Genomic DNA, 22,501 nt, shown 5'->3' with positions numbered 1-22,501 from the left:
CAATTACCAAACATTTTCAATACCATACATATTTAAGTATTTTATCTAGATTACATGAATCTTGTCCAATACTGATATTACATGGTGTTGGTTTATTTGAAGAAATAACTTGAAGAATTATAATTCCATTCAAGAGACGGAAGCATAGAAGATGCATGGTTATCAGTATAGGTGATAAATTGCTTATTATGTATTTCCCCTTATTATCAGGGACTAAACATTTACAGTTGTGTCAAGGTAAGGTCATTGACTTTGTTCCCCAGTTCCCAGGTCAACTCAAGAGAAATCATATTTTCAAAGGATCGGACATGGAGAGAAAGTACCAGTTTTCCTTCCATGGATTAAGAAAGCTATTTTGGCAATTTATTAAAGAGAAGTCAGCTCCAAGCACTAACCTTTTAATAAGTGTGTTGCACTGCAGCCACACTTCCCGACTTCATTAGCAACGACACATTCATATTCACCAACATCTGCACTATTAAAAGAAAAGATCTCCAGAGACACGACAGACTTCTGAGAAAACAACCTGTACTTTTTACTACTTCGAATTTGCTTCTTGTCTTTGAACCAGCTAATTTCAAATGGTCCAGTGCCAGAGATTTCACACTGAAGTAGGGCATTTGTTCCTCTCACTACGTCTGCAGGCTCAAGGGTTTTGATGAAAGAAGGAGGTTCTACAAAAGCATGAAAGCATTTATAAATAATGTGTTACAAACAATTAAAAAGAGGACATTTTCTTAGAAAAACAATGGATTATAACAGGAAACAAACCTTTGATAACTATTTCAGTACTGCAGCTGTCACTGCCAACGTCATTCACTGCTTCACATGAGTAATTTCCACTGTCTTCAACTTTTACATCCATAATATCAAGGATTGCTTCCGATTTGGCAAAAGACATTCGGACTGTACTACTTTCATTAAGTTCTTTGTTATTTTTAAACCAAGTAACCTGGATCACAGGTGAGCCTTTCAGCTTACAATGGAGGCGTGCTGATTCACCTGGAAGCATTAAGTAAGAGGGATCCACCTTCTTCACGAAGGATGGCGGCTCTATATGAAGTTTACAAAAAGAGAAAGGAGAAGATAGCTGAAGCCTAAACTCCACAAAAGAAAATCAGACATATGCAACAAAAAGACACAACACACGTAAGATATCTTCACACAATTTCCGAAAAAGCCATGGCGCACCCAATAGCTTTCAATGATTCTAAAACACTTTACTACTCTCTTGATTGAAAAAATAAAAACAAAAAACATAGTTATACTTACACAAAGAGCAATTTTATAAAAGAAGACATTAAATGATTGCCTAGACACTTGAAGTTCTTAGAAGAAAATTTTAAGCAAGTTTTGTTAATGGCAGACAGTTTGAAAAGAACAAACACAAGTGAGTTGTAAAGACTGAAAAAACAAAACGAAGCCAGGATTTCCCCAAACCAACATGCTTGCTTGAAGAATAAAGTGCCCTGACTGCGTCGTCAACACTTTGTCCACCAAGGCTTCCTTCCAGAGAAGGAAATGAAAAACCCATCCACACATTTCTTACCTCTGATAGTTACTGTTGCTGAAGAGGAGCTGCTTCCAGCCTCATTGGAAGCCGTGCAGACGTAAGTGCCTGAATCTTTTAGTTTGGCCAGAGGTATCTCAAGTGATGCTATTTTATCTTCAAAATAGATCTTATAATCTTTCCCAGAGGGCAGTTTTTGCCCATCTTTATTCCATGTAACTGTGACTTTTCTGTCTTCGTCTACTTGGCACTCCAGGCGTATCTTCTTATTGATCGCGGACTGCACAGGCTCTAATTCTTTAATGAAACGCGGTTTGTCGATTACGATCAACTCAGCTTGGCAGCTGTCGGCTCCAAACTTGTTAGAAGCCTTACAAGAGTAAACTCCTCTATCTTGAGTTGTAAGATTTGAGAGTTCTAAAATGTGTTTGTTTTCTGCATGTGAAATCCTGCGGTTGGGTGAAGGAGATAGAGCAGCCCCATCTTTCTGCCAGATGGTTTCAATCGTGGGGGTCCCCACCACGGTGCAAAGGAACTTGGCTGCCTTACCCACAAAAGTTGTAACGGACTTAGGTCTGGAGTAAAAGGTTGGTGGATATGCCTCTGCAAAAGAAATTATTTCAGCATTACATTTTGTCCCCACCAAAGCTCTTGTTGTAATTATATATTCCAAGACAGGGAAAAGATGAGTTACATCTTTAGACAGACAGAAGACATTATTTAAAACAATGCATTAATAGGAAAAAATGATTTGTGAAAGAAAAGGATGAGAGTATTCTTTATAGAGGAGCAAGACGTCACTTTAAATGTCTCTATCACAAGAAAGAACAAAAGTTCCTTTATTTAGGAACACTGACTTACTATTGCTAAAGATTTGTCCGTTTTAGTGACTGAATTATTTGATAAGCAATTCAGCTGATACTTTAATTTTATGAATTAGAAGACTAATAAGAATGATAAAGAAAATGTACTTGACTCTTCTAAAGGCTAGGAGTATTAAGTGATAAGAAGACTGAAGTCGTTTGGCAAAGCCTCTTTAACCCTCGTATCAACCTCCAGCAAATCCTTAACTGGTACGACTTTGAACATAGCCCTTCGGCCATTTCGAACTTGTAAAAATATTTAATACCAGTAATTTCCCGTTTCCATTCTGCATTTTGAAGCAAGCCTTTAAGAACTTCTCCAATTTTTAAAACATCATTTTTATCTTTCCTCTTACTGTTTAAAGCTCATATATCAGTGCCACTACCGAATTAACCTGATCTGGGTAAAGAACATTCCAAAAATGTCACTAAAAATAATGCCAGAAAGTGCAAACCACTGATTGGGTTACTATGGGCCTGGGTTCTGAGGATCTTGGCAGACTTTCTGATATGTAAGGGGACTGCAGAGAAAAGGATGCTACAGGGAACCTTGACTTTTTCAAGTCAAAGAGATGTACTGTACTGTCCTTCCCCTTGATGCTCTCATTGAAAGGGGACACCAAGAACAGTCTCCCTCTGACATCCCTCACATGACTTCTCTCAACAACATGGGTCACAGTTACTCCTAACCCCAAACCACTGTTCACACTCACACGTCCCTTGGGAAGGAGAAATAGAGAGAGACAGAGATGCTTATTTTTTGCTAAGGAGGGAATTCAAGCATGGAACGAGTACCAGCTATTCCAAAATCACCCTGTGTGCCAGTTAGGGAAGTAAGAGTAGGATTATTTGTGTAGTTGCTCTCATTTTTAAATTAGTAATAAAGCCTAGGGCAAGAATCCTATTTTACAGTCCTGGGCTATCTCCCTGTCACACTTTAGGATTTATTTAATTTTTATCTAATACTCTAGCTTTTTTCAGTTTGTAATTCTGTTCTTAATTGTTTAACTTTCTAAACTATTAAATAAATTGGGGCATCATTTATTTTTTTTTAGTAGGACCAAAGTGCCCTGAAACGTTTTGTATTAAGGACCAATCCAGTAGTTATCTCACATATTTCACCTAGCTAGTCATTTTTAAAAAAGAAAGAGAACAAAACAAAAACCCCAAATTTAAAAAAAAAAGAAAGAAAAATCAACCAAACACCAAACTTTCAGGAGCCCCTGCTCATTTGATTCCTTAAAATTCTTCTCAAAATAAGTTATTTTTATTTTTTTCTTTAGCTGTTAGAAATGAGACTAGAAATAATGATCTCTTAAACTACTTAAGGAAACCCTGGTGGCATAGTGGTTAAGCGCTATGGCTGCTAACCAAAAAAAAGTTGGCAGTTCGAATCCACCAGGCGCTCCTTGGAAACTCTCTGCAGCAGTTCTACTCTGTCCTACAGGGTCGCTATGAGTCAGAATCGACTCGACAGCAACGGGTTTGGTTTTTTTGGTTTTTATTCAACATAGGCTCTGCAGAACCTAGCCATCATGTTACCATCCTGGTTATTGGTTTCTCCAGTTGGTAGGACAAGTACTTCTTGCACCTGTACAAAAAGCAAAATAGGCAACAAGATGAAATGGGGCAATGACATCTGTGTCAATGTACGGCATTTACCTGTCACAGTTAGTGTGGCTGTACAGCTGACACTGCCATACTCATTGGAAGCTTTGCAGGTGTACTCGCCGCAGTCAACAACCTGGGTTCTCAGGATTTCCAGGCTGGAGACATAATTTGCAGATCGAATAGAACACTTGTCACTCTCGTAAATTTCTCTGCCACCTTTAAACCACTGGAATCGGACCTTGGGGGCACCTTGGATCTCACAGGTGAATTTGGCAAGGTGGCCCAGAGCTACTTCCAGGGGCTCGATTCTCTTCTTGATCACTGGGGCAGCTGGAAAGGGAAGCACAGGCCATTAGCATGCCTCCTTATCAGGCATACCACATTTTTCTTTTTTCTTCTTTTGTTGCTGTTAATAAAGTAAAATAGCTGACACTGGTGAGATGGACTGCAGTCATTTAAGACACGTGACTAGAAAATGAGAAAGACTGCTGAAGGCAAAAGAAGGCAATAAGCAGCTTTCAATATATTCAACCGTTGCTTTGCAGTGAATTGTGAAAAAAAACTATTACAATGTGATGCTACATGCACAACAACGTGATACATTCTTTAAATATACCATGCTGACTAGGAACACTGAAAAAATGTGAGAAAACTGGATACACTAAATAAAGTGATGAAGTGAAACAAAAAAGAAATAGAACAGGACACAGAAAGGGACAACTAATCATGGTTATTTTGAATTCAGGGATGAGACTGGTGATTTAGGGGTGGCTATTAAAAAAAAAAAGTGTTCACTTACAGATTTTTATTACCTATTATTAAAATATTTTCATGAACTAAGAAGTGTATTTATTTATATTATTAAGCATATGGAAGTATGTTTCATTTTTAGAACAAGGAATAACATAAATATGGTAACAAACTACCCAAAAAGGCAGTAAGGGGAAAAAGGAAGGAAGTTAATAACCATGATTATGTCTTTGATTTCATACTTATTCTAAATAAACTGCATCTGACAGTGGCAGGTAAGTGAAAATTCAGCAGTGAAACCTAAATCATTACAATCCAGTGAATGTTAGGGCTTGATTTGTTTAATCCTTAAAATCCAACCTCTTTTTACTACAGTGAGTTTTGCAGAAGTTGTTGTTTTTCCGTTGTCATTCAAGGCCTCACAGGCATATTCTCCTTGATGTTCTTCTGTATTTACTTTGTCAATTACTAACGTATATGTATTTTGATCTTGTAAACACTTGAACTTTCCATCTGACGGCACCAGTTTACTCTCAAAATACCAGTTCACCTCTTTAGCGTTTGTTTTGGAGGAAGTGAGGTATACGGCATCACCTTCCTCAGCAATGGTGTCCTCCAAGGGTGTATATATAACAGGACAATCTTCTGTGACTAGGCTACCTTCAGTTTCCTCTACTTTTGCTCTGTCAACCTCCTCAGTACAACTTTTGGAGGACTTCTCTTCTGCCTGGGATAGTTTTAGAATGTCATCCTGCTTTTCATCAGAGAGAGCAGCTGCAACCACTCCATCACTAAGAGCTGTAGCCACAAATTTGACCTGAGTGTTCACATGCAAATAGCTGACCTCTTCTGCTGAGACAAGATATTTAGATTCAGCTTCTGGTTCAGTGATTACTTCCACCTTCTGTGAATCTGAAGAAGCAACTGTTTCTTCCTGCGAACCTGTTTTGGCTCCTTTCTGAATTCTGGGATCCTCAGCTATTAAGATGTTTTGTTCCTCACATATAATAGAACACAAAGCATCCTTCAGTTCAGTTTTCAGGTTAGCCATTTGAGGGTCAATACCTTCAATAGTGATGGTAAGTTCTTGGGTTACAGATGCCACTGAGGTAATAAGGTAGGTGCACAGGATGCGCTTGGGCTCCTGGGTGAGGCTCACGGCCTTGACCTCCACCTTTTCAATATCTCTTAACCACTCAGAGAAAAGACTTGGCTGCTCACTGGCCACTGCTGCTCGCAGAGCCCTGCGGATCTGAGTTTTCAGGTTCAACCGTTGCTCATCTGGAATATCAGCAAGCAAATTTTCCTTAGAGAGAGTGTCACTTCCCTGTACCTCCTGCACTTCCCTTATCGTCATGGGCTCTCTCTTACACTCGATGGTTTGGCTCAGAGTCATTGCCAAGTTAGCAGAATGTTCTTCCTTGAGCAGCACCTGCTTCTCCTCAAGTGCTAGCGGAAAGCTTAAAGCCTTGCCTTCCTCAAGCTTGGCTGCAAAATCTTGTCCTGCACTTTCTAGCTGATCTGCACTTTCTAACATGAGTCCCTCTTCTACTGTGCATGTGTGTTCTGAAGGGACCTGGGGCTCGTAATTTACCTCAGAGATTGCAACGTCAGGACCCTTGAAAATTTCCATGCACCCCTCAGCTAAGCCCTGAGTCAGGATGACAGCACTGTGTGCCTCTTGCTTTTGAAGAGTTGCTCTCTGCTCGTTGTCCACTGCAGACACTGTCTTTTCTTTTGGTAGAAGTACTTCCTCAGCCACAGTGCTAAAACATGAATCTGTCTGGGGCCCCGCTGAAGACTCTGGATAACTCCTTTCAGGTTCAGCTAATAAAGTTTGCAGAGGCTCAGCTGTTAATGAACTAATTTCTTCCGTGGACATGGCACTTGGAAAGATTTTTTCAGTATCTGATAGAATCACTTGTGATGCAGGCTCTTCAAGCATTAGCATGTCTTCTTTTGGGAGGGTTTCCTGGGACTGGACAGTCTGTAGCTGTAAACTAGGAGATGGTTCCTTTAGAGAATGAATGAGAATTGTACCATCGATGGAAAGTTCACTGGTGCTTTCAGGAGTGGGCATATCCTGCCCCAACATGACTGTGGATTGCAATTGCTGAGTTTCTAAAGTAACTTGACTGCTCAGTTCACTGGTTTTAACTATATGCTCATAAGAAAGCTGCTGCTTTTCTTCTGCAATCAAAGCAGCTTTCAAAATGGTGTCCTTTACAAAAGTTGTAGTTTCCTGTTCTGAGTCAAAGGTCTCAATGGAAAGGTCCTTTAATGATGACTTCTGTGGAAAATCTATTTGAGAAATGCCCTCTTCTACAGTAGCCTCTGGCATGGACTTCACTTTGCAGGGGGAATCAGTCATGTCTGTGCCTTCCAGAGGTACAAGCAACTCTGCTGCACAAGTGGACTCACCCCACACATTCTCTGCTTTACAGACATAGAGGCCACTATCTTCCCTCTGAGGGTCATTGACGATGAACGTCCCGGAGCCATCGGGATTATGAATGATAGTGTAATAAATGTTGGTGCAAAGCTGCTTATTTTCTTTGAACCACGAAATGGTGGGTCCAGGCTCTCCAAGCACCATGTACTCAAAGATGGCAGGGAGCCCTTGAGCACACTGAATTGGTTTTAACTCCTTAAGGAAGTAAGGAGGACAAGGACCTTTAAGCTTTTCCACTGGTTTCTCCACTGCTAATTTTGTTCCTGTCTCCTCATGTCCCTCTCTTTTGGAATTTATTTTTAGATAGGCACTACACACTGCCTTTCCATATTCATTACTAGCAATGCATGTATACTCTCCCTCATCCTCAAACTTGGTGAACAAAATGATCAGGCTATGATCATTACAATCAAAAACAAATTTGTAGTCAGCAGAAGGGGTTAACATTACTCCATTGAAGAACCACTGAACTCTAGGCTTGGGAATGCCAGTGACAGTAACTGACAGTTTAGCCACATCCCCAATGCTTATTTCAGCATTTGAAACTTCTTTGATGAAAGCTGGGACACTGCCTGCCTTTTTGGAACCAAATTTAGTTGAATGAACTGGAGGTTCAGACCAAAGTTCAAGTGTTTCATTGGTATTAGATAACTGAAGGTCAGAGCTATAGATCTGGAGCTCTTCTTCCTCAGCAGACAGAAGAGAATTAGAAAACTCTGTATGGAGAAAAATGATTATTATTTTACTACAAAATTTTATTTAAGAAAAGAAAAAAATATAATTAAACAATTATATATCATTTGTCGGCCTTCTGCTTGATTCCTGAAATTGTTAATTATTCTGAGATTAATGTACCAAAATGCACATTTCTAAAATTTAACCTTAGCTTATTTTAGAAAATTAATTATAGATACCGTACAAATTGCAATTTTTCCACTTCACTTGTGTTAGCATTTATATATTTTAAATATGTGCTTATGGGAGTTCTTCTTTGTGAGGTAATTCCAGGTTTAAAGTTTGAGAAACCACTGGTTAAATGTTTATAATAAAAGAATCCAGAATTATTTCAATCAATTTCTGAAAAGATTCAGAATTATCATATATATTTAGGATTTCCTTGAGTTTGTGATCTTCACTGTCAATTTAAAGACTATTTCAAAATAAAACATCTATTCTCTAGTTATTGCCTCTAAACTGAAGCCATTATTAAAAATAAGGAGCCACAGGAAATGTTTAATTTGGATTTGTAAAGAACCCATTTTCAGTTACCAGAAATGCAGGCATTCTCTTGCCTCTGTAAATTGCCATATTACTTCAAAAAACTCTTACATTAAGGCATATATTAAGTCAAGCTAGAATCAGAAATAAGAGAAAACAACTGCAACATAAAAATTTAATTATACTTTATTGTGCAAAAAAAGACCTATACAGCATTATTGGACAGAAAAACAAAGTAGTGAACAACAGTTACCCTTTAAACAGTAACACAGATGAAACGATGAAAGAGACATGTAAGGGGATATCAAGGAATTAGATTTTTTCACTAAATTATATACAGCAACTGTGTTAACAGTAGTTTTACTACAATATCAAAAAACAGTTTTATTCTTTTTCTAGTTCACTCTACTTGTACACATGGAATAAAGTATAAAGTATAGTCTATCTTAATTTCCTTCTGTCTAGTGTGTAAGAATTAGAAGGCAAGACTCGAGTCGGCTGGCTATAAACATACTGGTAAAAGTCATCTACACCTGTTGCTATCAAGTTATTTTCCAACTCATAGCAACCCTGTAGGACAGAACAGAACTGCCCCATAGGGTTTCCAAGGCTGTAAACCTTTACGGAAGCAGAGTGACACATCTTTCTCCTGCAGAGCAGCTGGTGGGTTCGAACTATTGACCTTTTGGTTAGCAGCCGAGCGCTTAAACACTGTGCCACCAGGGCTCCAAAAGTTATCTATAGCATGTGAAATATATATTCATTTATTATTTAAATTAATAAGCCCTAAAACCATTGATTAGTTTCACATACTAACTTAACTTTCCATTTGATCAGCGTTACTCATGCCAGCTTTCCTTTCACCTGAACTCCCAAAATATCTGTGAAGGAAATGAATCTGAATATAGCTAAAAAAAATAGCTAAATACCCCTAAAAACCCCACTGCCGTCGAGTCAATTCTGACTCATAGCGACCCTATAGGACAAAGTAGAGCTGCTTCATAGGGTTTCCAAGGAGCATCTGGTGTATTCGAACTGCCAACCTTTTGATTAGCAGTTGAGCTCTTAACCACTGTGCCACCATCGTTTCCAAAAATCCTAACAGCAGCTGAAAATTATTTCTAAACTCTATTATGTATAATAAAATGAATTATTTATTCAGCATCAGAGAAATTAATATTTCAGACTATTCCAGACTTTTAAGTTATGTGCCATTGAGTTAGAAAATAAAAAGTCCCATTTAATTATCTACCACAATTAATAAACAAGCAAAGTGTGGGCAAGACTTGTTTTTCTTTATTCAGTCAGTGTTATTCTGCATATCCTCAAATTCAGTGCATTTGAGATTAACAAAATTCTAATGTGCAAAATCCAACAAAGTCCCCCTTCTTGTTGTGAATAAAAGTAGTCCTTCCACAGTCGTTTCTGAGAATAGGGCATTAAAGCTTTTCTTTCTTCCTTTCTTTTTGTAAGAAACAAGTTTTGAACTGTTGCTATGCTGTATAAAGCTTGAGTAAAGCGTGCTTGTCGTGATTGTCGCGATCTGAATTTCTAATTAAACATCCATTATGTGTCTAAGAATAGAATAAATTCTTAAGTCCCTAAACTAAAATTAGCTTTAATTTCAGGAATTTATGATGTGATATATTATGTCATACCTGTAATTATTTTTACAGCTATTGCCTGCCTAGACAATTGCTTACCAGTTGAAATAGAAATGATTGTCCCATTACAGTGTATCTGTTTTGAGTTGTAGTGTAAATCAAATATGTTTTTTTTTTTTTCCTTCTTTTTTGGGGAGGGAGAGGGTAAGCCTGACTGTGCTGTCTATAATCTGCACATTCCCCCAATTGCTTAATTTGGAAAGTTGGGGAAAAAGCATTGTGGGAATATCAAATTTATAGATGTAAGAAATATAATAAATTTAATATATATGAATTCTTTTGGTTGAAACTATAATTAATATGTTTAATATGATTATGGCACTAAAATGTTACTCAGTGCAAGTGACAAATATAGCTATTAATTGGAGGGAATTAAGATTCATAATTTCATTACTATATGTATTGTCTTGCAAAACTAAAATTTCCTCAATTATATTTTAAAAAGTTACCACCAGAATGACATAGACTCATAGGGTTGAACGGTCACTTCTGAGGTCTTTTGATCCAAATTCTTCACTTTCAGGTAAGAAAACTGAATTTCATTATATTTATCACATCTTATGTGAGTAGATTTAGGCCCACGTTGATAGCACAATGCTAATGATTTTGTGAATTTATTATTTTAATTAAAAAAAAAGTAGAGGCACTTTAGAAAAGTGAAATTTTATTAAATTTGACCTTTTAATTTCTTGTTCATTTTAAAATATTTTAAAAATAAAATTCAGTGAAAATGACAGGAAAGCTTATTATCTTGTTTGTATATAATCTACAGTACAAATTATCCTATTGCCTCAATTCTTAAAAATGTCCCTCTTTTTCCTAATATTAAAGATTCTGAAATTGAAACACAATTTAAAATTTATATATAAATATTAATTTCTTCTTTTCCTCTAGGCTGATTTTAAATTAATGCTACATTTTCCAATTGATGCCATCTCAAAAATTGAGAAAACGAGGTATTTCCAAAGGTGGAAAGATCTTTATTTGCATATTCTGCAAATGACTAGATGACCTCTGTCTACAAAGAGAGCTGCATTGGTCTCTTCAATATCAGCGAGAGAGAGTTAAAATGCTTCAGAAGAGAGATAATAATGACAATATTTTTAAGAGAGCCAAAATCACTTTACTAAGATTACAATGCAAGACATTCTAGAATTAGTTGCTAATTGGACAAAACTGAAGTTTTTTTGTTTTGTTTGATCTATTCCAAGTTTAAGTAAAAAAGCATGGGTGTGAATGCAAAAGGTTAAAATTCCAAAAGTAGGTCATAATCAGAGATTTTTCTCTTACCAATTTGCGTGGTCATCAGATGCGGTCTTTAATTTTACAACCTACTTTTGCAAATGTAGATTATCCGCTAAATGAAAATGCATTCTGCTTAAACGGCTTTGTGAAGGAGGAATGAGAATAAAGTAGCAATGCAACCAATTAGGTAGCCATGGAGATATTTAATCATTCTTGATGATTCACAGGATAATTGACACAAAGTGATGATTCCACAGTTTCAATAACAGAGTATTTACATGTATTACAAAGGTGGTACTTCTACAGAGAAACTATTTCCCCGGTGCCTTCAATGTAATGTATTCAATAGAGTGCAAGTTTATATTAGATCCTTATAATTTGGAAAATATTGAAGCACTCAAGTTAATTCTAGAAGTTACTGAGGCACTAAAACATTGGATGGGAAACTTTGGGTTAGAATGAGTGATGCACAGGTCTCAGCCATTCCTGATTTGTTCGTAGCTACACACCTGTACTCACCTTCATCACTTTTTACTATACTTGTTATGAATAGGTTGTGGAACCCTATGCCACTTTCCTCAGAACTGAACCTTGCTCCTTGAACCAATTTCCCTTCTTTGTACCAGTAAACCGTGGGCCTGGGAGAGCCACGAACTAAACACTGGAAATAGGCTGCAGTTCCCAAAGGTGCATAACAATCAGAAATACCTTTGATAAACCTGGGAGGCCCTTCCACCACCTGAAATTCGAAAAAGCTGTCTGAATATTTGCTCCTTAATACCAATTCTTCCTTCAAACTGCTTAACGTCACTTTACTTTTCTTTGTTATCATAGCAAATATTTCAGAATCTCCCATGGTGAGGAATCCCCGGCAAATAGCCTCTCCTACAGAATTCACAGCTCTGCACCTGTATGTCGCACTGTCCGAAAGACACACGTTTCGAATCCTAAGGGTGTGGCTTCCCTTCTCCTCACTAACCTCATATTTAACGTCATCTGGCTCAATACACGCATATTCTTTATACCATTGGACTTCGGGGGTAGGGCTGCCTATGACGGAACATTGGAACAAAGCATCCGCATTTTCTGGAATTCTAAAATCACAAATAGGCATTATAAAGCGAGGAGGCATTTCAAATACTTCTAAATCAATTTTTAAATCTCTGTCTTCTTCCTTGCTTGAAGCCATGTTTGGATCCACAAAATTCGAAGGAAGAACATCTAGGCTCACAATCATGCTTTTATGATCAGGAGTAAATTCGGGAACTGTGACTATTTTCACTTGCTTCTCAAATTCTTTAACATCTTTTTCACTCAATTCAACTTCCAGGATAATTTCTTGAGGAGAAGGTGTTCTTGACGATGTCGTGTTTTCCAGATCAAACTCCATGACATGCTGATGCGTTACGGGAGGCGGCAGTGCCACTGCTGTTTCTTCCTGGGGTATTATGTCTACGTTTGCAAAGCTCTTTGCCTCCCCAATGATGTTTACCGCGTGGCACATGTACTCTCCCCTGTCTCCTTCTTGAATGTTAGAAATTTCCAAAGAACACACATTACCCACCCTTTCTATTTTGATTCTTTCATCTGGCTCTAGCAAAGATTTATTTCGATACCATTTCACACCGGGAACTGGAATGCCCTCAACTTCAACAATGAAGCCTAATGTTGTGTTTTCATATATCTTCCTTTTCGTCAGAGGTTCAACAAAAGATGGAGGCATTTCATTGTCTTTTGGTTCAACCGCTTCACTGGGTGTGCCAAATGAATCAGAACGCCGTATGTCATAAGCTGAACTTCTCTCCTCCACAGGTGTATGGAAAAGCTCATTTGGTGTACTGTCTTCCCTTTCCATTTTTGATGAGTACGCTTTAAAGTTTCCAGTAGGGCTTAGTCCTCCAGTAGGAATAGAATATCTTTCTGCCTTTTCTCCTCCTGAGGGGGTAGAATATCTCTCTAGTGTCTCCCCTGGGGGGGTTGCATATCTCTCTAGTGTCTCCCCCGGGGGAGTAGAATATCTCTCTAGTGTCTCCCCCGGGGGAGTAGAATATCTCTCTAGTGTCTCCCCTGGAGGGGTAGAGTATCTCTCTAGTGTTTCCCCTGGAGGGGTAGAGTATCTCTCTAGTGTCTCCCCTGGCGGGGTAGAGTATCTCTCTAGTGTCTCCCCTTGGGGGGTAGAATATCTTTCTAGTGTTTCTCCTGGTGGTGTGGAGAATCTTTCTGCTACCTCACCTTCTGAAGGTGTGGAATATCTTTCAGCAGCTTCCTCTAAAGGTGTTAAATATCTTTCAGTGGTCTCACCTCCTGGATTAGTTGAGAATTGCTTAGTTGTATCTGAAGAAGGAAAATACAAATCAGGTGATCTTGGAGATTCAAAATGTTCAACTGATGATGGTGGAGTATAAAACTGATCTAACTCAGAGATATCTTCACTGCTTGTGCTTCCTACATCAATCGAAATATCGGATTCAGGAGAAATTGGACGACCTAGTGATTCCTGTTGTTGGTTGTAATATTCATACACAGTGGCGAAAGTTACTTCTTCAACCTCCATTGAAGTGATTGATTCAGTCGGAACAAGCTTTGTCTTGTGTTTGGTGTCTTTAGTCACAGGAACCGCGTTCTTTCCAGCAGCAAGTAAGTACTGTGTTAGGGAGGTCTCAGATTCCATTATTTGAGTTGTATGTGCTTCATCCAATTCAGGAAGATTTTCAGAAAAACAAGTTTCTACCTTTTCTTTTTCAATAGTGGAGAAAGAAGTTTCATTTTGAACTTCAATTTCTTCAGAACATTTTTCTTCTCCAGAGCCATCAATTTTTTCACTTGTTTGTCTGTTTGAAACCTGGTATTCTTCAGTCATCAGGAATGGGAGGCACTGGCTCAGAGAGAGTTTTCTGTGGAGTGTGTCAGCTTCCTCGACATTGCCTTTGTGTTTGTCCAAAGTGTCATTTGCATATCCTTGTGTCCCACCATCTTGCCCTTTAAATGATACTGACTCTGGTTCCAAAGTATATTCTTCCTCCATTTTACAAACCCCTAAAAGCTTTTCCTCACTTGCTGCTTTTTTCGAATGTGCAATCAAACTCCTATCTCCATTTTCCAGAGAAATGTTTTTCTCAGAAATATCACTTTCTCCTACATCTGCAGATGAAGTTTGACGTAGGGCACGAGATTCACTATGAATTTTGTCAGAAAAAGATTTAAGAGAAGGATCAGTTTTAATCACTTCTAAATTTTGCTCCTGTATGTGTAAGACTTCTTTTTCCACACAGAAGGTGTTTTCAGCAATATTACTTTTCTCCATTAAATTCCTATTTGGGAATTCCTGACTGGAATAAATTTCTTGATTAGTAACTATGTTAGTTTGCACATTTTTAGAGGTACTCTGTATATCAGAATGTGATGTTTCAGGGCCTGGGATTTCTTCTTTGTAATGTGTTTCCTCCTGTTGCCTGGTTTCTTGTGGTTGGAACTCCTTAGCTGGCTCTCCTATGTGAGAATACATTTGTTTTAGATCAAATATAATGTTGTCAGCATCAGTTTCTTCAGAGGCAGGATGCTGTGTCTTAAAATAAGCTGCTTCTGATTGCTCACTTTCAAATTCTTGAGATTTTACATCTGCGTTTTCTATTTGAGAGTGAAACGGTTTTAGGTCAAGTGGAATAGATGTTTCAGGTTCAGCCCTTTCTAAAAGTACAGACTGATCTATAAAATCTATTTCTTTCTGTTGTTCCCTCTCTTGTCCTTCAAATTCCTTATGAGTTTGAGAGGACAGCAGTTTTAAATCCATTACAATGTTCGATGAATCTGGTTCAACTTTTGAAGACGTTTTCTCTGCTTGGTGAATATTTACATTTAGGTCACAGGAAGTATCACTTGACCAGGATTCTCTTTGCTTTAATGGCAATTCTCTGTCGTCAAGTTTCCCTTGAGAAGTATTAACAAATGATTTCTTGGTGGGTCTTTTTTCTAGAAGTCCTTTTTCTGCATGTTGCAACTTTTCAAATGCAACGATTCTATGCTTCACCTTTTTTCTGGGATAGCGTCTCTCTTCACCAAAGGGTTCTTCACATACACTGATAGGTGAGTCTTTTGTCACGTAACTATCAGAAATTCTTTCAAACTGACTATTTGGTAAATAGTCACTTTGGGCATATTTTTGGACATTTTCCTTTTCTGATCCACCAAGTTTTCCAAAATCATTTCCTGTCTCCTTCCTAACTTTAACTTCACTGAAATCATCAACAAATGGATAAACATTACCTTCTTGTCTGTGCAACTCTGTTAGTTCACCTATATGTCCCTCCGTCCCTTCATCCTGGCTTTGAAGGTCAGCACCAAGAGGCTTGTTGATGTCCATGGATCTTGAAGTACCCTCCATAAATCTTGGTAGTTTCTCTCTAGAAGATGTGCAATGCACCTGGCCTTTTTGGTCTGTCTGCTCAATTGTCTCAAGGTTTTGAAAATATCCCCTTACAGAATATTCTTTTATATTCAACTGGGGAGTAAAAGGGCCAGTTGGATAATCATAAAAATGTGCTCTCACAGATTCACCCTGTGTTTGTACTTGTTGATCTTTGGAATATTTTGAGTAAATTCCACAAATATTATCTAATTCATTATATTCCCTGGGAGCCACAGGTTCCACTGTTAGATCTAAAACACTCTCAACTATTCCTGAATTGTTTTCAGCAACACAAGTATATTCTCCAGAATCACAAAAATGAACATCATTAATATATAACCTGTGGCTACAATTAACTTTTTCAAACTGAAACTTCTGGCTCTGCTTTAAAAGGACTCCATTTTGAAACCATGTTACAACTGGCTGAGGCTCACCAGATATTAAACATTCAAGTATTATAGAATCTCCTTCTGTACACCAGGTATGCTTTGGCATTTCTTGTAACAGTTTTGGAGGCTCATTAGTAATGTCAGATGAAAATATAAATTTGTGTTTTGGTAACTGAGTATCCTGATCTCTAGGTGTTGCTTCAGGCTCCAACTCAACAGATTGAAACATTTCTCTTGACTCGTTATCCTGGTCTGGGGTAGGAGTAGCTGCTGTTACCTGAATTTCTACAGGAAAAGAAAGCAACTCTGTGTCTGCAGAGGGAGAAAATGGTGGGTCAGTTTTTAAAATCGGGAGATTTCTTTGACCCTCTTGTCTCAAAAATGGATGAACACCTTTTGCTTGGTTAAACACTAATGCCAGCTCCTCTTCCTCATCAGTGTAGTCATGGGACACTGGAACTTTATGTGGCTTGGCATCATAAATTTCTTTTGCTTTCACTTTAAGTATGCCAGTTGTTTTCACTGTTCCATGTTGGTTAAATGCCACGCAGGTAACAGAACCTTCATTTTGAGGAAGAACAGAAGAAAAAGTTAATGCTGAATAGCTTTCGAAGGTATGTGTGATAAAGCCTTGATTACGTGGGATTGGTATATCATTGTTATACCACGTCACGATAGGTTGAGGATATCCTTGGAAATGACATTCAAATTTACAACTGTCACCTTCATAAACTTCTTGAGATTCAATCTCTTGAAGAAATGAAGGTGGACAACGCTGTGGATGTCTTTGGAAAGAATTTTCCAAAAAATTTGTGGTTTTTCCCTCCTGTTCAGCTTTGAGTTCATCAACTTTTGTGGAAGCAGATTCTCTCAAATCATGCTTTCTTATTTTTTCACTATCTATTTCTTCATCTTCTTTAATGTTTTCAAGTGTACCAAAGGATTCACTGGCATATGGTATAATAACTTCAGACATCTTCTCAGGGGTCTCACATACTTCCTCATTCTTACGTACGTCAGTGATAGATACAGATGACTCTCCAACTACAGTTTTAGTCATAATTTCTTCAACTTGTTCTTTCACTTGAGTATTTTCATTTTCTAGCATACTACTGTACAAATGGTCTTCTGGCAAACTTTCTTTTGGAAATACCTCTTGGCTCGTTTTTATTTTGGTATGGGGAATTTCTTCATCAACAGTAATTTGAAAGCTGGTGGGAATTTCTCCAGATTCTACATTTTGATTCACTTGATTAGGAAGGGCATGTGGATTCGAGGCAATACCCTCAGCTGAATTATTCACCTCTCCCTTGTTGTCAGCTAGATCAGACACAGATCTGCTTTTCATTTCCTCACTAGAGAAAGGACTATCTTTATCACTAGCTTCACTTCTCAAAGTTCTTGTGTTTATTTTAGATGACATATCTAAAAGAGATAATTTCTTTTTCTCCATTAAAATTCTTCTAGCCTCCCGTAAACGTTGCAATTTCATTTTGGTCTCCTGATCCAGGAAACTTTCACCTATATTAACCCATCCTCTTATATCAGATTTACTCTCTAAATATTCTTCGTCATACATAAAATCTGTTTTCTTGCTATGACTTACTGTCTTAAAGTGTATGGTTCGCATCATTCCCTTTTGTTCCACATCTTGTCTTTTGTTAAAGGGAGAGCCAGTAAACCTTAGGTCAACCTTTGTCCTATCTTCTCTCCTTTCAACTAAAGCCTCCAAGTTTTCATGTGTCTGTTCTGCCCTTTTCAGGAATTCTAAATATTTCTCATCTTGCCCTTTTTGGATAACAAGCAATGATGCAGTTGATTCCGCTGAACCTTCACTATTAATTGCTAATAATCTATAACATCCAGAATCTCTGTTTTGGACCCTTTTAACCTCTAAACTAGAAGAGTGATGATGCAAATCACTCTCAGTTTTTATCACTCGTCGAAGACCTGTTGGGATAGGCCTATTGTTATGAAACCAAGTCATCTCTGGAGTTGGACAGGCAATTAATTGACAAGTAAAAACAGCTGGTTCACCTTCTAAAACATACTTAAACATAAGTTTTTGGGTGAAAGAAGGCTTGAAATGTTCAGGCCAGGAGCTTGTAGATGATATTCTACTTGCGTATCTCTTCGCAGCCATGGAGCCGTGGTTTATGTCTTCAGAATCTGAAAAGGCATCACGTGTATCCCCTTCTGAATGTTCAGATTCCCCCTCAGAGAATAATTCTGGGAAAAAAGTAAATTATAAAGCATTTTACTGTTTTATATAGTGTTTGAAAAAGTTGAAAATAAAATTTCAAAATAGGAAATAAAATAAAGTGCATGCTACAGATTCTCACAAATCCATAAAAAATTCACTCACCATATTTGTTCGAATAAACGCAACATCATGCTCTGTTTAAAAGATTCTGACACGAAAATCGTTCGTTGTCTGGTCTTTTCTTCAAACTGTTGAAATTTCTTCTTGAACAAGCAAAAATGCATTTCAAAATAACATGTTCCTGTGCATATTTGTTTTGAGATCAGGAAAACTTTGTTCTTTTAATGGTGAAGAGGAAAATCTTACCTGACTTGCAGAGAGTGGAATAAACGCCCTTTCTGATCCTTTTGATTGTGGATTACATTATTATATTTTTGAGAATTAACTATTTAAAAATATGTACAAAAACTATAATCATAAATAATTAGCTAAAATAAAATGAGAAGGCGTTTATTCGAACTAATACAGCTATAGAGTCACAATGTTATGCAAAGAAAAGCAGGCAATGTGGATCACATGAGGCAGCTATCTGCAAGCCAGTGTAAGAGATACATGAATGTTAAAATGATATATGTGAATGAAGTGTAAACCAGAATGGGAATATAACATTTTCACACATCCTAAATACAATAGCATTTCCATCTCAATTCATTCATGATATTGCATTCTGAGAATGACAGCTAGGTTATTGTCTATTGTTCAATTCAATTCACTATGATTTTGACAACAAACTTCTACTTCAAGATTTCATGCATTAAGATGACAACTTTTTCTAATACAGGCTTTTGAAAATTGTTGCAAACATGACGTTGAATATGGCTGATTAAGTGAAAAATTTTAAAATACCATGAAACGAATTACGGTAAAATGCATGTAACCGTCAGCATACTACATCAGGCATGCGACATATTAATATATACTCTAAGAGATACATCTATGTCATTTTTCTCAAAAGTACTAAGTAAAAGAAGGAAGTTCAAGGATTCTATCAATCCTTCAAAATTTCTACTTAAATCTCACATTCATTGTAACAATACCTTTCATCTCCACCTCAATCTGCTGTCCCATCCTCTCCTGCAAAATTGATTCAGGGGCTAAAATGGAAAAATATACAAGGAGATTTTAGTGATTAATTGCACATATTTTCTATATCAATTCATGATTTACAGGATTAAACATTTCTGTCTTTATTGTAATAACAGAAAACTTCATCCCCCAAATGCACAAAAAATCCATGCCAATCAAATCAATAATCTGACAATGCTGACAGAAAGATTTAAAAACATTTTTATTTTAAGTCCTCTATGAATGTTCCACTTTTAGTTCCATCATTTCCCATGCCTTTACATGCATTCAGAAAAGCAATCCACAAACTAAATATATATTTTTAAATGTCCTCATGACTGAAAACTTGCTGAGAAATGAAATCATATTTAGAAGGAACATGCATTTTCTAACTCTCTACTTTTAGTAGCAGGCTAGTCTCAATTTTTCCTACAAAACTAAGCATTTACAGTAAACACTAGTAAATAGTCCTTTGATTTGAGCCACCTTTCAAAGCTTTAAACTATACAAAATCCAACTACATGTAAAGGAACAAAACAAAGACTCTTCCAACTCAAAATTGCTTTTATTACACAAGGAACAGGCACAGGCTTTAGACAGTATCATCTCTGGGGCAGCTTCTTGGGTGAGGATGGAGCTCTGCTACCACTTCCTTTCTTCTCTCCATTTTGTCAGTAGACTTGACTCCACTGTTTTTCAGTTTCTTGTGGTCTTTGGCATGAAGTCAGTGTCAAACTTGATGTTTTCTTTGATGATTCTCCTTTTATTTCACAGGTTGTTTTAATTTGTGACTCTCTGAGTGTTTTAATACTTCTAGTGTCTGAACCAAGGGTAATTTTTATAACTGTTCTGGTTTTCGATTCCTTTGCTAGGTAAGAATAAAGTTAGGAAAAGGAATAAATTAGCTGTGTTTGTAAAACACATGTTGAGTTTAGAGAAGATGGAATGGTGTTAGGATGAGAAGGAAAGGCAGCATGTTAGTTTTAAAGCTGATGTATGACACCTATATGTTTATTATACATATAAGGTCTCTATTAATACAGACTTTTAATAAGAGTTTTACATTTCTCCTTGATCTTGGTGGATAACTGTGTAGCCTACGTGACATTATTTGGCCAAAATAACAGAAAAATATATAAAAGACTGGCCTTTTGTTAAATAGACAACTCTGCCTGAGCCTTCACTCCTGAAAAACTTAAAAGTAACCTTAAGAATCAGTTAGGCAGTCTGGGCTTTCCAAGAAAAATGTGCTCATACTCTCAGAACACTTTATCGATATAACCAATTGGAACTGAGTGAATTGGAAATCTTGAGGCGAAAATGCCCAGCTCAAACCCACCCTGGGAACGTAACATTCAAGCTCTAGGTCTTTAGGAAGCTACTTGAAGGACCTACATTTCTCCCATCTCCGCAACAGCCAATTCTCAGTTGTATTGCAGAAACTGTGACAGCTGTCACCAACATGACTTGCAGACAAAACCTCCAGATCCATAGTCGCTGTGTGTGATTATGGTTGTTGTGCTAGCCAAGAGCTGCAGTGAAATGGAGGGTCAGCTCTCTGAAGAGATGAATTTTCCATCTAATGGACATAACTAGATCTCAGTTCTTGATGTATTCCCTTAGAAGTCTTTGGAAATACAGATCAGAAATCTCAGATTATGAAAGACAAAAGCCTTTTGCTGAGTGGGTATTGGAGATACAGTAAGTGAATTAGAAAGCCTGATTCTCTCTACTGGGCAAGAAGGAAGCTCACTAATTCAAAATTTAGTGCACAGGTGACTGGTATACAATATTGTATTTCCCCTGATCATCTTTAAGATCTCAAAAATAGCATGGCCAAAATCAGGAAGGAACTTGAGGCTACGGCTTTCCAGTAGACCCTGGAGATATCCAAATTTCTTCTATCAGCTTCCTTCAAAGGAAATAAGTGAGGCTCTTTTGCTTGCAGATACACAATAGTGGGTGAAAATTGTTGAGCCTCTTAATAATAAATACGATTAAATTTAAATTTAGCATAGCTTCAGGCATAAGAATAAATACTCAATCCCTGCTGAGCTATAACACTCTAACCTTCTTTGGTATTTCCTAGGTGATGCATTTGGTAAATATTAGAAAAAGCAGCAAATATGGAATAAACGTTAACTTTCTGAGTCTCGATTTCAAAGTGAAACTTTATAAAAAGTTTGGCCAATGACTTGTCTGACATTCACAAGTCATTTATGAATACAGCACTAAATTATAGATATTCTAATTTAATATATTCATTGACTCAATTTGCACGGCAGAAAAGCTGCATAAGCAATGGGGATAAAATGAAACAAGTCATAGCTAAAAAATCAAATAACCATTTTTTTTTACTCTTAGTACTGCTGATGTTGTCTTCTCTCCATACTCATTGTGTGCAATGCAGCTGTACAATCCTTGGTCTACCGGCTGAACATTACATATGGTAAGAAACTGAATGTTTCCATCTTGTGACTGCTTCACCCTCTCAGATTCCTCTATCTTCACACCTTCATGAGTCCAGGTGACATCAGTGGAAGATTCATCTTCCAAAACACAGAGGAATTGAGCAGTGTCGCCGCACTTTACGGTGAGGTCCTGAAGGTGCAGGAGAATCTTTGGTGCCTCACCCAGTGCCTCTTCACCACAGTTCTCAGATAACTCAGTGCTTTCTGCAACTTGTGAAAGAGATGCGGTACGGTGCAAGTCTATATCCCGAACTGATGTGGCTGTGTGGGCCGAACTTTGAGATACACTTTCAAAAACCTGCACTTCATATTCATATGATGATCCTTGAAGTGACTTAACTTCCTTTTGGGATATTTTGGTCTCCTCCTTTGTGAAAGAGGAATCTGCCACTGCCTGGGACTTGGTAGGCTCTCTTACATGTTTCCCAGAACTTTGCCTATCTAGCGCTTCACTGTATAATCAAGTGACAAGGAAAAAAAAGAATATTAAGATCTAAGCTTTGTCACTTGGCTAGGTTAGTAACACAAAATGCCATGGAAGATGAAGATGAAAGACATCACTGTCACGTGGAAACAGCATGCCAGATGCAGTATG

The 22,501-nt window shown here is 37.5% G+C and overlaps 1 protein-coding gene across 1 annotated transcript in view; it reads right to left on the bottom strand.

The window, feature by feature from the left end:
- TTN (titin) overlaps positions 1–22,501 on the bottom strand; it is a 273,379-nt gene that overhangs the window by 201,851 nt on the left and 49,027 nt on the right. Inside the window, exons 45-50 of the mRNA XM_064287443.1 lie at positions 19,408–19,464; positions 5,095–7,902; positions 4,036–4,314; positions 1,550–2,113; positions 772–1,053; positions 396–674 (exon numbers count right to left, since the gene is read on the bottom strand). Coding sequence (XP_064143513.1) covers positions 396–674; positions 772–1,053; positions 1,550–2,113; positions 4,036–4,314; positions 5,095–7,902; positions 19,408–19,464 — 4,269 coding nt within the window. The remainder of the gene's footprint in view (positions 1–395; positions 675–771; positions 1,054–1,549; positions 2,114–4,035; positions 4,315–5,094; positions 7,903–19,407; positions 19,465–22,501) is intronic.

The sequence above is a fragment of the Loxodonta africana genome, chromosome 6 (genome assembly GCF_030014295.1).
Source record: "Loxodonta africana isolate mLoxAfr1 chromosome 6, mLoxAfr1.hap2, whole genome shotgun sequence".
NCBI classification, from domain to species: domain Eukaryota; kingdom Metazoa; phylum Chordata; class Mammalia; order Proboscidea; family Elephantidae; genus Loxodonta; species Loxodonta africana.
This window is presented reverse-complemented; position numbering and strand designations above follow the sequence as displayed.